The sequence below is a fragment of the Hippocampus zosterae genome, chromosome 4 (genome assembly GCF_025434085.1).
Source record: "Hippocampus zosterae strain Florida chromosome 4, ASM2543408v3, whole genome shotgun sequence".
NCBI lineage: Eukaryota > Metazoa > Chordata > Actinopteri > Syngnathiformes > Syngnathidae > Hippocampus > Hippocampus zosterae.
Window position 1 is genome coordinate 27819986 of NC_067454.1, and position 15712 is coordinate 27835697.

Sequence of the window (15712 nt, forward strand, 5' to 3'; positions counted from 1 at the left end):
TTTTTTTTCACCGCTGCTGTGAGATGGGCACGCATGCCAAAAGCATAACCGGTGGCTTTAAGTTTGAACTGAGCTTCGTAAGCGTGTCTTTTTGTCGAATTTATTTTCAGGGGTTCTTAGAAACCAAAACCGGAGTTGTTTTGCAACGATGCACATTGCCACACTCTATACAAGTGTTGGTACTGGCTTGAGGCGTCCACTTACACGCCCACCCTTCACCATTGGCGGACTAGCTTGCCTGTCCTCTCTCTCCCTCCCTCTCTCTCCCTCTCCATATCAGTATATATACACGCCCACCCTTCCCTGATTGGCCAACTTCTTTCCGCCTGGCCACAGTCACTTCCGCCTTTTCTCTATCTAAACAGCGTGTCGGCTGTCAGTCAGATTTTGGAACTCAGCGCACATAAAGGACGCTCCGCACCATAAGGCGTCCTGTCCATTTTGGAGAAAATTCAAGACTTTTAATGGCGCCTTATAGTCGTGAAAATACGGTATGTGTGTTTTGAAGTGCGTTTTGAAAAAATATACCAGAGCTTGGATGTTTTTATTTGGCTTTCATCTTGCCCAGACATGTCAAGAAGACAGGAGGTTGTTGTCTCATGTACTAAACAGGCAGTACTTGAATTTTAATTTTCAAATATTTCCAACTCTTTCAATGTTTCTGTCGAACAATGAGATCCATCTGATGCTGTGGGTACACATTTTATATTCACTGCATATAGCACCAAACAGCAAAAGTTGCTTCGGGGCACTTTATACACGGAGCAGGTCTCCAAACACACATCTCACTCGTACGACGAGAACCCAGCATGGGGTAATAAGCTCTCGGCAACGGAAGCAATGAAGGGGGAAATCTTGACGCAGGGTGGCTGTCTGGGGTGTCTTGACCAGTTGGGGTGAGAGAGTGAAAGAGAAGAGGAACAGTAGGGACAAAGGATAGAATGAGAGACAAAAAGAATGAACAAATATGAAGGCGAGAGAGAGGGAGCAAGAAGGATTTCAGCTGAAACAAGGAAGCGGCATGTACCACACCAATTGCAACAGCAATACCATGGTGACCAGCAAGCACCAGCGATATTCGTAGCACAGGTTTTGCCTTTTGCATCTTCACCTCTGAAATACAGGTGCCAACGATGACTGCGACAGGGAAGTAAGAAGTTAGTGACATGTCTTAAAGGGAGAAATCATAACTGAGAAGACAAGAACATGTGCCATGAAAAATGTCAACAAGTTCAACTCGGAGCCATGCCCAAGAGAACAGCGACCAACAAACCAGCAAAAGAAAATGCTGATCAGCAGGGAAAACAATAAACAGCTTCAATGTGTGATGTGATGACACCCAAAACAATAACAGAAGCCCCCCCCAAAAAACCTGTCCATCTAGCATCCAACACTTGGGATTTCACAGGCATGTGACATCAAATACCCGACACTCGAGCATTGAGTTACAGACTAATACAAGAAATTGTCAAAATCCAATCAACATCTGATCACTGTTACAACAGGACAAACATGATTTGAAAAATGTCATGGTTTGTCCATTCAGTTTCGGACACCTGGCACCGTGAATCATGGGCGATACGACAGTGTCCGAAGTCCTCGTCCAACATCGTCTTCGGTCAAATAAAAGCACGTGTGGAGTTGATTAATTACGAACGGAACATATTTCCACTTTTCAGTGTCGTTGGAATTCAATTGTAACGTACTATTTTTTTGTTCCAAAGGACCTGTTGGGCAAAGACATTATCGAGTTTTGTCATCCTGAGGACCAGAATCACCTGAGAGAAAGTTTTCAACAGGTAATTTAATTATTATATACAGTATGTTCTTCACATGTGAGATTCTTGTTTCGTTACAGATTAAACAGATTTCACCTCAGGATGTGATTAATTATGAGTTTTATTTTATTGTTCTGACTGGCAATCATCTGTTAAAAGGCTGCAAAAAGAAGGGACGTCTGAAATTAACTGTGGTTTGCCAAACAAGAAAAGAGTGGAGCAGTACTGCATTGTTGTGGACAGCAGTGATTCGCAACTAGTGAGTCGCAGATTCATTATGGGTGGTTTGCGGAGAGGTTGGAAAAAAAAAGTAGGGGTCCTTGGTTTAAGACGGTACCAACATACTCACTGTTTTTATTTCTTTTTTTATATTTATTTATTTATTTATTTATTTATTTTTACACAAGTACCTTAGTTACGTTTGGTTGAATATCCATCCATCCATCTTATCCTCACAAGGTTTGCGGTGCGTTTCGGAGCCTATCCCAACTAATTAACATTCAATAGACATAGAGTGTCAACCTCACAGTGCAGAGGTGTAGGGTTGGATTTCCGGCTGCGGCCTTCCTGTGTGGAGTTTGTTCTTCCCCTGCCTGTGTGGGTTTTTTTCCGAGTACTCGGGTTTCCTCAAACATTCCAAAAACATGCATGGCAGGTTATTGAAACACTTTAAATCGGCCCTACATGTGACCGTGAGTAAATTTGCTTTTTGTCTCTGTGTGCCCTGCGATTGGCTGGCAACCAGTTCAGGGTGTCCCCCGCCTACTTCCCAAAGACAGGGGATAGGCTCCAGCATCCATGGCCAATGTGAAGAAAAGCGGGTCAGAGAATGGATAGATGGATGATATGCAAATGTGGACTGCACTTTTTCAGTCAAACCATCTTACACATTGATGGATAAATAAAAGAAACATACGTGTATAAAAATTCAAGCTTACCGGATCTACAGTCAGAAATATTACACACACTAACAGGTAGGCATATTTATTTTTATTTCTATTTCACTAACAAACAAGTGCCATCAGGCATTACCACCCTGTGCCACCGTCTTATCATTGAACATCTTTTCATCTTTTGGTTCACAACATACAGCCAAATTCATCTTAATATTTGACCAATTGACTTTGTGCAGATGTATTTTAATTTGTCATTGGCAGGGACACAGTTCCAAGATTTTTTTTCTCTCCTGGGGGTTAAGGGGGGCTTGACAACTTCTAAATACATGTTATCAAATAAAATGCTGGAGGGGCTTAAGTGGGAGTACACAGATCTCTGACAGGGCTGTCGCCCCACGAGCACCGGTGTAGCGCCATCTCTGGTTATGGCTCAAATCGCCCTGCGCTATTGTCTCCGTGTGTGTGCTGAAAGCACATCGACACATAAATCGAAGTCAACAATCAGAATCTCTATCCAGCTTCTGCAGACGTTGCTGATGATTTCATCATTTGAATCAGGTGTGTTGCAGCAAAGAGAGATGAAAAATAGGTGGCATAGCAGCCCTCAAGGAACCAGATTCACTACTCCTGTTTGAAATCAAAAAACGATTTTCTGGTTTTTGTTACCCGCCTAATAAACACACACGCACACGCACATGATATAACCCGATTACTGTTTGACTGTTTACCATGGTTTCAGTCAAGGATTCAACAACCGTAATAACGGTAACGTGCTCTTTTTCTCTTGTTTGAGGGGACCTCGAAGAAAGACATAATGCAATATGATAGGCCGCTTGCAGAGTGAGTGAATGGGCTGCTCCTTTGAAGTTAATTGATGCCAGTCGTGTTCCTTTTCGGTGAGCAGTTGCACACGCAGGATGATGCAGGGTAAAGAAGGAGGAGGGGGAATCGAGGGAGGTTGCATGGATGAGACACATTTACAGTTAGACCAGTGCTTCACAATGGCAGAAGAAAATATTTTGAATCTCCACCACAACTACAGATAGTATCATTTGTGTAAAACTTGTTCGAAGTACAATAGAACTTTCAGTTACAAACGACATTTTTTACAAACTCTTCTAATTGCGCACAACTTTTTTGTGGAAAATAGACCTATTGTTCCATGCATGTATCGTTATGCGAACCATCTCAACATGGATGAGCGGATTGTGTTGTGCTTCTCGCACTATTTAACCATCATTTTCTGTGCACGTTTCTGTGCAAGAGGCATACTGTTTTCTTTCTTTGTTTTCTTTTTACTCTTAATTAGCTGTGATTCACAGCTGGTTTATGGCTGTAGAAGTCCCCAAGCCCCTATAAAACCCAATGTCTTCTCCGCGCCCATCATGTGCAGACGTTCCACTGACAGACACACACACACAACCACGATGAAAATGTAGCAGAATAAATAAAGCATGCTTCCTCCAACCACAATTCTCACCGTGCCCACCTACATTTCTGATTAACGTGGCACAAAAGTTTGACAGTATGTAGGACATGTACAGTTGGAGCTGGGTAGACGAATGTCAAGTGTCCATCTTGTAATTTTTCTCCTCTCTTCTCCATCGTCAGGAGTCACCTACAGTAAAGTACCAGTGATAAAGAGGGACAGAGGAAGCTTGATTTGATGGTCAAAAGCTTTCACTTACATTCTTAGGTCTCGCATCTACCAGATGGCAGACTAAATAGCAGCATTGCAAATTGATTCATAATACATAGTCACCATGTCTAACAATCACACAGCGTAAAATAAATCTAACAGTCACTGGAAATAAATAAATAAGGAGATGGATGAACGCAATAGATCGCATAATTGTATTACTGAGGGAAAGAACAAACTACTAAAAGACCACTAATTCGTAATGACTATTTAAAAAAAAAATAGGGCCCCTCAAGTCCAGAAGTTTCCCCGACAAGCTTCTTCCAATCACAATTCTCACAGCGGTCATCTCTATTTTTGATGAATGAGTCAAAACATTTGACTTATATATGATATGTACATTATTTATTGTACCAGAGCGTCTCTTAAATTAAATAAAAAAGAAGACACAAAAATCAATGTCTTCTCACCGTGGCATCAAGCTTTTGTGTGTGCAGCCAGATTCCGCCAACACTCACTTCTTCCAGTCACGATTCTAACAGGGGCCGCCTTGATGTCATTAATGTGGTCAAAAAAGACCAGTTTCACTGGATCTGCCCCCCCCCCCCCCCAAAAAAAAAACACAAAACAAGCAGCACAGTAGATGACTGGGTAGCATGCCCGACTCACAATACAGAGGTCCTGGCTTTCGCTTTCCTGTCGGGAGTTTGCATGCATGTCCTCCCCGTGCCTGCGTGGGTTTTCTCCGGCCATTCTGGTTTCCTCCCACATCCCAAGAACATGCATTCATCTAAATTGTCCCGAGGTACGTGCGTGCGTGCGTGCGTGTCTGTCTGTCTGTCTGTCTGTCTGTCTGTCTGTCTGTCTGTCTGTCTGTCTGTCTGTCTGTCTGTCTGTCTGTCTGTCTGTCTGTCTGTCTGTGTGTGTGTGTGTGTGTGTGTGTGTGTGTGTGTGTGTGTGTGTGTGTGTGTGTGTGTGTGTGTGTGTTTGTGCGCGCGTGCGTGCGTGCGTGCGTGTGGCTGTGGGTGTGTGGCTGTTTGTCGATGTGTGACTGCGATTGGCTGGCCACCAGTTCAGGGTGTAGCCTGCCTACTGACCGAAGTTGGCTGGGATAGGCTCCAGCATAGCCATAACCCTCGTGAGGAAAAGCCATTCAAATAATGAATGGATGGATGACAAACAAAACAATTACAAAATGGACAAAAGAAAAACATCTGACTAAGATTGTCATGCTATTTTGGAAGGAGACTCTTTTTCAATGGAGGAGTTGTTGTCCTTCTCTTTTCCTCACTTTAAAGCTAAAGCACAGAAAACCCTTTTTGTTTTGTGTATAATTTCTTCAAAGAATCCATCCATTATCCGAACCGCTTTATCCTCACGAGGGTTGCGGGCGTGCTGGAGCCCATCCCAGCCGTCCTCGGGCAGCAGGCGGGCCACATCCGAAACTGGTGGCCAGCCAGTCGCAGGGCACACATAGACACTCACGATCCCACCTTGGAACAATTTAGAGCAGGGGTGCCCAAACATTTTGGACCAAAGATCGACTTTTCGATCAACCAACCTCCCGCGCACGCACATAGACATGCACACCATAATGAGCAACAACTTGACATGGAGGCATGTGACACGCTTTTGCAGCTTGTTTATCGTAGCTCACACGTACCATTTTAAAATACTTCCCTCGGCCCTCTAGATTCCTATTCTTTGCTCCCACCCTCGGTGAATTGTACACGAAACAAACTCTGAATGAGAATAATGATAACGATAAAAGATGTAGCGCAACAGCTCTGATCACAAGCTGCAATTGCAGACTGCTGAGCACTAACAACTTCTGGTGATGCAGGTCACACGCCACTGTAGGTTAAAGATTTACCTGCTTTATTTTATTTTTATTTTTTTAATACTTTTTGTGAAAATGAGACCCTAACCCTAATAGGATGCTTAGGGTGTAGTGTACCTCAACACCAAAAATATATATTGCTAGCATGCACAAAGACATGTTTTTTTATTCTCCTCTACACCCATCACGATCGACTTGGGTCCAGTCCGCGATCTACCGGTCGATCACGATCGATGTAATGGGCACCCCTGATTTAGAATGTTCAATCAACCTACTCTGCATGTTAATAGGGAATGTGAGAGGAAATACTTTTGTTGTCTTTGTTTCCCTGGACAAGACAGGAACAGAGAGAACCTGCACACTTCAGACAGGAAGGCCGGGGCCAAAATTGAACCCCAGACCTCTGCACTGTGAGGGGAATGTGCTAATCAGTCGACCTCCGTGTGTGTGTGTGTGTGTGTGTGTGTGTGTGTGTGTGTGTGTGTGTGTGTGTGTGTGTGTGTGTGTGTGTGTGTGTGTGTGTATATACTGTACCTATCTATCTATGAATAGGTGGCTGGAATGGATAAATTGCATTTACATTCATTTCAAGGAAAAATGTTACTAGATGAAAGTTTTAAATGGGACAAGGAATCAATGAAGTTCATAAGGTGAGGCACCATTATACACCCCTGCCTTACATTGTATTCTTACGAATATTGAATAAAACAATAGTAAAAAAGGAAGAAATTTATCGATTTTCAAGAAAGAATGCTTTAAATTTATAAACATTTGAATTTGGATCATTATTGGGCATGTATGTAGAACACACAAGGAATTTGTCTTTGGTAGTATAGGCTACACTAGTATTGCGATAAAAGACAAGACATTTAAGTATCAAAAAAAACTTTCCCGAGTGTAAGGTACTATTGTGCAGTATTACAACCCAATGACAACCTGTGCAGGCTCGTTGAGAACACACAAACTCCACACACACGCGCTCCACGCTGGAGCCGGAATCGAACTCTGCACTTCCGCGCGATGAGGCCGACACGCTAACCAGTCGACCACCAGGCCGCCCTGCTTGCACTTAGACAGAATCATCACAAACAAGCTGATATTGCTTATTGCTTGGAATGGTACACAGCTGAGGAGCAATGTAAAATGTTGCCACAGGATTTCAGTTGGGACTCAGTTGTGTGGTATTCAAAATGTTGAATATTGTCATTCTGCAGGTGGTGAAGCTAAAGGGTCAGGTACTGTCTGTGATGTACCGTTTCCGCATGAAAAACAGGGAGTGGATGTTGATCCGAACCAGCAGCTTCACGTTCCAGAACCCCTATTCCGATGAGATTGAATATATCATCTGCACCAATACCAACGTCAAGTAAGTTACTCATACACACACTATGTTAAACAACAATGCTGTGATGAATTTGCTGTGCAAGTACTCCAGGATTCCCGCAAGGTCATAAAACGTCTTACGAGTATTAAATTTAGGAATTTGGAAAGCACACCTTGAAATTTTATGATGTATGTAACTTCTCTGTGGAGAGCTCTCTATCCTTGATAAAGAAATGGATAAGAGTGCAAGGTGGTGGTTATAGACGGGAAATATGTCATGTCCTCCACGCACACGAGACCAGTGAAGTAGGAGGGAAAAGAGGAAGTGGTTACTGCTTTTCATTGTTGCATGTATGTGAGTGAAATGGATGCGGTATTAGTGGTGAAAGCCACTGCTCAAATGTTGCCTTCATGAGCTTAATTTGTCTTTTGTCCCCATTTCACATTGTAACAACAAAACTTTTGTTATGCAGGAAGCAAATCTACTTTCCCTCGAGATGAATCTGTCTCTCTATCTATCCAACTATCTATCTGTCTATGTGAGGTGATGCAGCCAAGCAATTGTTTCACATAGCCTTCAGTCAATAAATGAATCACTCCACCCATACACGATCATTCAGCCAATCAATTTCTCTGGCATCCATCCATTTTCTGATCCACAAATCTTCACGAGGTTCGCGGGCATACTGGAGCCTATCCCAGCTGTCTTTGGGCAACAAGCGGGATCCAGTAATCCCTCGTTTATAGCGGTTAATGGGGATCAAAACCACCCGCGACAAATGAAAATCAGCGAAGGAGCGACCAATTAACAGATACAGGTAAAAAAAAGTCCACAAACAATCCGTGAGAAGCTGTAAAACAACAGTGAGTCACATAGAGCAACATATACAGTACTGTACTCGATGTATATGGAAAATATACAGTATATATATATATATATATATATATATATATATATATATATATATATATATATATATATATATATATTCATTTATTTATTTCTTATGAATACGTTTGAAAAAATCCGCAATGCACCGAATCCGCGATAAATGAACCACGAAATAGAGAGGGATAACTGTACACCCTTGCCTGGTTGCCAGCTGATCAGTTTCGCTCACAATCACACCTAGGGACAATTTACAGCAGGGGTGCCCAAATTATTCAGATCGAAGATTTACTTATCGATCAACTAACCTCCTGGGATCTACCCTTACCGGCACGCACGCGCGCGCGCACACACACGCACACATACACATGCCATGATGAGAAACAGCCTGAAACTGAGGCATACGACGCACTTTTGCAGCCTGTTAACTATCGTAGCTCACACGCACCGTTTTAAAGTGCTTCCCTGGACCCTCCTAGATTCCTATTTTTTGCCCGTGCCCTCGGTGAATTGTACACAAAGCAAACTCTGAATGAGAATAATGACGATAAAAGACAGAGCGCAACAGCTCTGATCACAAGCTGCATTTGCAGACTGCTGAACGCTAACAACCTCCGGTGACGTAATCACAAACCACCATAAATTCAATATTTACCTGCTTTGTTTTATTTTTTAAATATTTTTTGGTGAAAATGAGACTGATAAGATGATTAGGGTGCAGCGTACATGAACACAAAAAATGTTACTAACATGTACAAAGACACACAAATGGTAGTTTTTTTTCTCCTCGACACTCTTCGGATCTACTTGGGACCTGTCTTAGATTTACCGGTAGATCAGGATCGACGTAATGGGCACCCCTGATTTAGAGCATTCAATCAACTTACCATGCATGTTTTTGCAATGTGGGAGCAAAACAAAGAAAACCAGGGGAGAACAGACAAAAACTTAAAACCAAAAGGCCAGGGGCCCAGAAATGAACCCCGACCTCTGCACTCACTCTGCGGACATGCTCACCAGTTGATCAACGTGCCACCTGGTCAGTATAGATAGTCCTCAACTAGAAATGCTGTCGGTCCACCTTTTTTTTTCATATAAGACCAAGGTCCGGTCACATGCACGGCGGTCATGGGGGGCAGAGCTACAGTATATGCCAATTTAGTATGGTCAAGCCAAGCTTATACAAATCAACACTCCTCACAACCAACCAATAATGGGGTGCACGAAAATAACAATTATTCACTTTGCCAGTACACACCAAATAATGAGAGGTATTGTGTTGAGGCAGAGGAACTCTTATTTTGTTAAGTTGTGCCTGCTTAATAATAGAAATAGCCATTTTAGGGAAATGAGACATTTTTACTTTAACTTTGTTAAACAGTAGTTGTCTTTCTTTCCCCTTAATTTAACAAAAGCAAAACAAAATACTCATTTTACCAAAATAAATACTAAACATGAAAACAAAAATATTTTCATTTGTACAATTCCCCTTTTCACATCCCCTCTGAAATCACTGAAAAATATATCAGGAGTTAAGAACCATTTTAAATACTGACACAAGGGAGCACAGGAATGTGCAGTGCTGTTCTTCCACTAAAGGTGAATGCAATGTCTGAGGCATGCAAATATTATTTGAGACGCCATTGTGATGTTCATTTACCATGTTGCGGTGTTCTGCTGTTAAACAGCTGCAAAGATCCCCGGGTAGACGGGAGCAAAACTGCACACGATCGAAACCTCCCGCGATTCGTCTTGTCTAATTGTCTGTGTGCGGCTCTCCTGTGCTGAAGCTATGAGCACACTGTGGCGTCGCGCATGCATCTGTTACCTGACACAATCATCCATTTTGAATGCGTGACGCTTATGTATAGGCACATCTTAAGTTCAGAGGAACCAATCAGCGCATCGTATATGCTGACGCTTATGTATGGACACACCTCAAGTTCAGAGGAGCCAATCAGCGCATCGTTATCGCCGACATGCCCTGCTCAGCCTGCTTGTCTCCAGTTCGTCAAACATTTTACACACACACAGTCGCGCTGCTGCGTCTTCTGCATTATATCTGTTCGTGTACGCAAATAATACAACGGATAATTTTAACAAGCGATCGCTGTAATGCACAGATTATAGTCCAAAAATTGAAAATGTATAACGTAAAAATCACTTTATTATTTTATACAATTTGCCGAGGGTCCGGACAGAGGAGGCCCGGACAGAGTAGGTCGGCGGTCCGGACAGAGGAGGTCGGCGGTCCGGTCGTGGATCGCGGTCCGCCAGTTGAGGAAGACGGGTATAGATAGATGCATTTTAAAGGACACGAAGTATACTCAAATCTTCACGACAGAGGTACCTGTACATACGAAACTAATTGGTCCTGGAAGAAATTTCTTCACTAGAAAATCTTGTAAGTTGAAACACATTTTCCATTTAAATGCCCCCCCCCCCCCAAATTCAGACAGAAATGTTTCCTAAAGCATAGAAATGCATCAAAATATGGAACAAATACATGTTACAATTAGATCATTGCACAATAAATGAGAATTGTGCATAATGCAAAAAAATAAAGAATAAAAAACGATGGTCATTCAACTTTTAACTGCGTCCTCGTTTTTTGTCCTCTTTTGTTCATGTTCTCTCTCAGAAGTGTTTTTTGACTGCCGTTTTGTAGATAACTAACCGATCCAAGGACATTAGCTTTTGTCGGCTTTTAACGATCCTTTGAAAATGTCCAAGTGAAACATCAGCATAGTGAGCGATTGCCCGACTGTGAACACTTTTTCTGGTAGATTCACATTTACATAAGACTATCGGAACACCTCATCGCCTGAGGGGCGAATGACAAGGACGCTGCATAGACACAGATCAATCCATCCTCACACATGGACACATACGGTAGAGGTCCCTCTTAGCCAATTGGATACCAGGATGATGCTTGGTAATAGCCGACGGCAGAGCATCTATCAGTATGTTGCTTTCAGGAAACTTTGAGCTGCAAGGAGCAGCGCATACTGCATTTTCACCTTTCGTATCTTAAAATGTCTTTTGTAACAAGAGGCAATGTTTTCCTGTTGAGGCGTAACTTGAACATTTTCGATGAAGAGACGCTTGTAAGAAGAGGTACCACTGTATTTCACTATTTGCAGGCTGGCTTTGCCCTTATTTCACACAAATAGCATGGTTCCACTGTATACAAATATACATGTATTTTGTTGCGACATGTACTTTACTCACATATTAAATTAAAAGTAATCAAGGTATATGACTTTAATATTGTGGAACTTGGATTACTTTTCTGACTAAAAGTTTTAAGACATAACTCGAAACTGTATGCAGCACAGTATGCCTATGTGTGCCCTGCGATAGTCTAGGTACTAGACTATCGTGCTGGAGCCTATCCTAGAGTTTAGGATAGGCTCCAGCACGCCTGCAGCAACCCTTGTGAGGATAAGCACCTCAGATAATCACATGATGGATGGATGGAAACTGTATTGTAATAAATTTTTAAAATAACCCTCCAAATCCTGCTTCGATGCTGACACTGGCTTTTATTTTTGCTTGATTTTTCTCTCAAAAAGCATCAGACGTGTTTCAATGTGAAATATTCAACATTTTGACTTTCACAGTTTGGTATCTTTTTACGCTGTTGGTAATTGTACGAACAAGCAGAAATTGAATGTGACTACAAGAGTAATGTTTTGAACTTGCACACCGGACAGGAAGAAAACATTGTTGTGAGAATTGGTCCAGTTTCCAGCACCTACGCAGTTTGAGGAACACAGAGGAATTAGTCTGAGAATCTTCATTTGAAAAGATCACCTCAACGTTGTACATGTGTCCGTTCATTTTGGGAAATCTCACAAGGAGTGGACTGAGCCTGAAATCAGTGCCACTGTGTATTGACGTAGCAATGGATTTTGTGTCGCATTCCTTGGGTCAAGTAGCAGAGACATCAGTCATGTCTCACTTGGGCTGAACTAGATGATAAGTCAGGGGTCCAAACTTCTAAGTTCTTTCAGATGTAAATGTTTTTTTTTCCATTTCATTTGGAAATCAAGGTCCCAGACTGTGGAGGAAGAGAGAAGAGGTATGCAATCCAAGTTGCTGAAAGTCAATTGTAAACTTTCTATAGTCAATGATGATTTGGAGTGCCATGTCATCTGGAGGTTTGGTTCACAAAGTTTTGTTAAGTTCAAAATTAACACATTTTTAAACCAAAACATTTTATAGAACTTTATTTCATCTGCTGACTAGCTTTATGGAGATGTTGATTTTGTGCAGGAATTGACATCCCTCACTGCCAAACGGACCAAACGACGTAATTTGATTCACTCGCAAACTCACCTAACCCTTGCCACAGGCCTGAGGATCTCAGAAATGAACAGAAACTGTTTTCGGTTCCGTTAGATTACCCAATGGGAAAACCACTGTAGATAATTTGGGGTTCCGTAAACGTTTGTCATGGGAACCCATTTTTCTATTTTGACTGATATCATAATCAAGAGGCCCGGTAGTCCAGTGGTTAGCACGTCGGCTTCACAGTGCAGAGGTACCGGGTTCGATTCCAGCTCCGGCCTCCCTGTGTGGAGTTTGCATGTTCTCCCCGGGCCTGCGTGGGTTTTCTCCGGGTGCTCCGGTTTCCTCCCACATTCCAAAAATATGCATGGCAGGCTGATTGAACACTCTAAATTGTCCCTAGGTGTGAGTGTGAGCGTGGTTGGTTGTTTGTCTCTGTGTGCCCTGCGATTGGCTGGCAACCGATTCAGGGTGTCCCCCGCCTACTGCCCGGAGACGGCTGGGATGGGCTCCAGCACCCCCCGCGACCCTAGTGAGGATCAAGCGGTACGGAAGATGAATGAATGAATGAATGAATCATAATCAAGAATTCTGATAATCAAAAGTATAATATTTAAAGGACAAATGTTTGAAAACTATGCATTAACAATGAACATAATTACATCAGCAGCTGTGTACTCCAGGTTTATTCAATGAGATAATTGGATCCAAATATGTTGTTTAACACTTTTATTGTACTTATATGGCATCATGAATACAGCATACCACAAAATCTGGCTATACCATGGGCCACAACTAAACCTGACACTGTTGACATGATTATGTGTGTGTACTATTTATGTAAATATACATCATATGGCTACTATGGCTACCATGACCTAACCAGTTCACTGTTGGGTCCAAATGGATTGTTTCTGGCATTCCAGAAAGATTACATCTGCAAGAATGGAACAGATGTGAAGCCACTGTGACCTTGACCAAGAAAGCAATTCATTCATGGCTTCAGCTAGAGTCAACGTCACTGCCTATAAACCATCCATCCATCCATCTTCTACCGCTTATCCGGGGCCGGGTTGCAGGGGCAACAGCTTTAGCAGGGAAGCCCAGACTTCCCTCTCCCTAGCTACTTCTTCCAGCTCTCCCCGGGGGATCCCCAGTCGTTCCCAGGCCATCTGGGTGACATAGTCTCTCCAGCGTGTCCTGGGTCTTCCTCGGGGTCTCCTCCCGGTGGGACATGACCGGAACACCTTACCGGGGAGGCGCTCAGGAGGCATCCGAATCAGATGCCCAAGCCACCTCATCTCGCTCCTCTTGATGTGGAGGAGAAGCGGCTCGACTCTGAGCCCCTCCCGGATGACTGAGCTTCTCACCTTATCTCTAAGGGAGAGCCCGGACACCCTGCGGAGAAAACTCATTTCAGCCGCTTGTATCCGGGATCTCGTTCTTTCGGTCACGACCCATAGCTCGTGACCATAGGTGAGGGTTGGGATGTAGATTGACCGGTAAATTGAGAGCTTCGCCCTTTGGCTCAGCTCCTTCTTCACCACGACAGACCGATACAACGTCCGCATCACAGCAGACGCTGCACCGACCCGCCTGTCGATCTCCCGCTCCCTCCTACCCCCACTCGTGAACAAGACCCCAAGATACTTGAACTCCTCCACTTGGGGTAAGATCTCCTCCCCAACCCGGAGGGGGCACTCCACCCTTTTCCGACTGAGGACCATGGTTTCAGATTTGGAGGTGCTGATTTTCATCCCAACCGCTTCACACTCGGCAAACGCTCCAGTGAGAGTTGGAGAGCCCCGTTTGAAGGAGCCAACAGCACCACATCATCTGCAAAAAGCAGGGATGTAATACTGCGGCCCCCAAAACGGACCCCCTCAACGCTTCGGCTGCGCCTAGAAATTCTGTCCATAAAGGTTATGAACAGAATCGGCGACAAAGGGCAGCCTTGGCGGAGTCCTACCCCCACTGGAAACGATTCCGACTTACTGCCGGCAATGCGAACCAAACTCTGACATCGGTGGTATAGTGACCGAACCGCCCGTATCAGGGGGTTCGGTACGCAATACCCACAAAGCACCCCCCACAGAACTCCCCGAGGGACACGGTCAAACACCTTCTCCAAGTCCACAAAACACATGTAGACTGGTTGGGCGAATTCCCACATACCCTCAAGGACCCTGCTAAGGGTGTAGAGCTGGTCCACTGTTCCACGGCCAGGACGAAAACCACACTGCTCCTCCTCAATCTGAGGCTCGACTTCCTGACGGACCCTCCTCTCCAGCACCCCTGAATAGACCTTACCAGGGAGGCTGAGGAGTGTGAGCCCTCTGTAGTTGGAACACACCCTCCGGTCCCCCTTTTTAAAAAGAGGGACTACCACCCCGGTCTGCCAATCCAGAGGCACTCTCCCTGTTGACCACGCGATGTTGCAGAGGCGTCTCAACCAGGACAGCCCCACAACATCCAGAGCCTTGAGGAACTCCGGGCGGATCTCATCCACCCCTGGGGCCTTGCCACCGAGGAGCTTTTTAACCACATCGGTGACTTCAACCACAGAGATAGGAGAGCCCACCTCAGAGTCCCCAGGCTCTGCTTCCTCCAAGGAAGGTGTGTTGGTGGAGTTGAGGAGGTCTTCGAAGTACTCTGCCCACCGGTTCACAACGTCCTGAGTTGAAGTCAGCAGCGCCCCACCCCCACTGTACACAGTGTTAGTGGTGCACTGCTTCCGACTCCTGAGACTTCGGATGGTGGACCAGAATTTCCTCGAAGCCGTCCCGAAGTCGGCTTCCATGGCCTCACCGAACTCTTCCCACGCTCGGGTCTTTGCTTCGGCGACCACCGAAGCCGCGGTCCGCTTGGGCAGTCGATACCCGTCAGCTGCCTCTGGGGTCCCACAGGCCATAAAGGCTCGATAGGACTCCTTCTTCAGCTTGACGCATCCCTTACTGCTGGTGTCCACCAGCGAGTACGGGGATTGCCGCCACGACAGGCACCAACCACCTTACGGCCACAACTCAGATTGGCCGCCTCAACAATAGTGGCACG

At 44.3% G+C, this 15712-nt stretch overlaps 1 protein-coding gene across 1 annotated transcript in view; it reads left to right on the forward strand.

Annotated features, from left to right (window-relative positions):
* The window catches only part of arnt2 (aryl-hydrocarbon receptor nuclear translocator 2), a 113974-nt gene that overhangs the window by 74411 nt on the left and 23851 nt on the right, over positions 1–15712 (forward strand). The window contains exons 11-12 of the mRNA XM_052063916.1: positions 1725–1799; positions 7368–7519. Of these exons, the coding sequence (XP_051919876.1) occupies positions 1725–1799; positions 7368–7519 (227 nt within the window). The remainder of the gene's footprint in view (positions 1–1724; positions 1800–7367; positions 7520–15712) is intronic.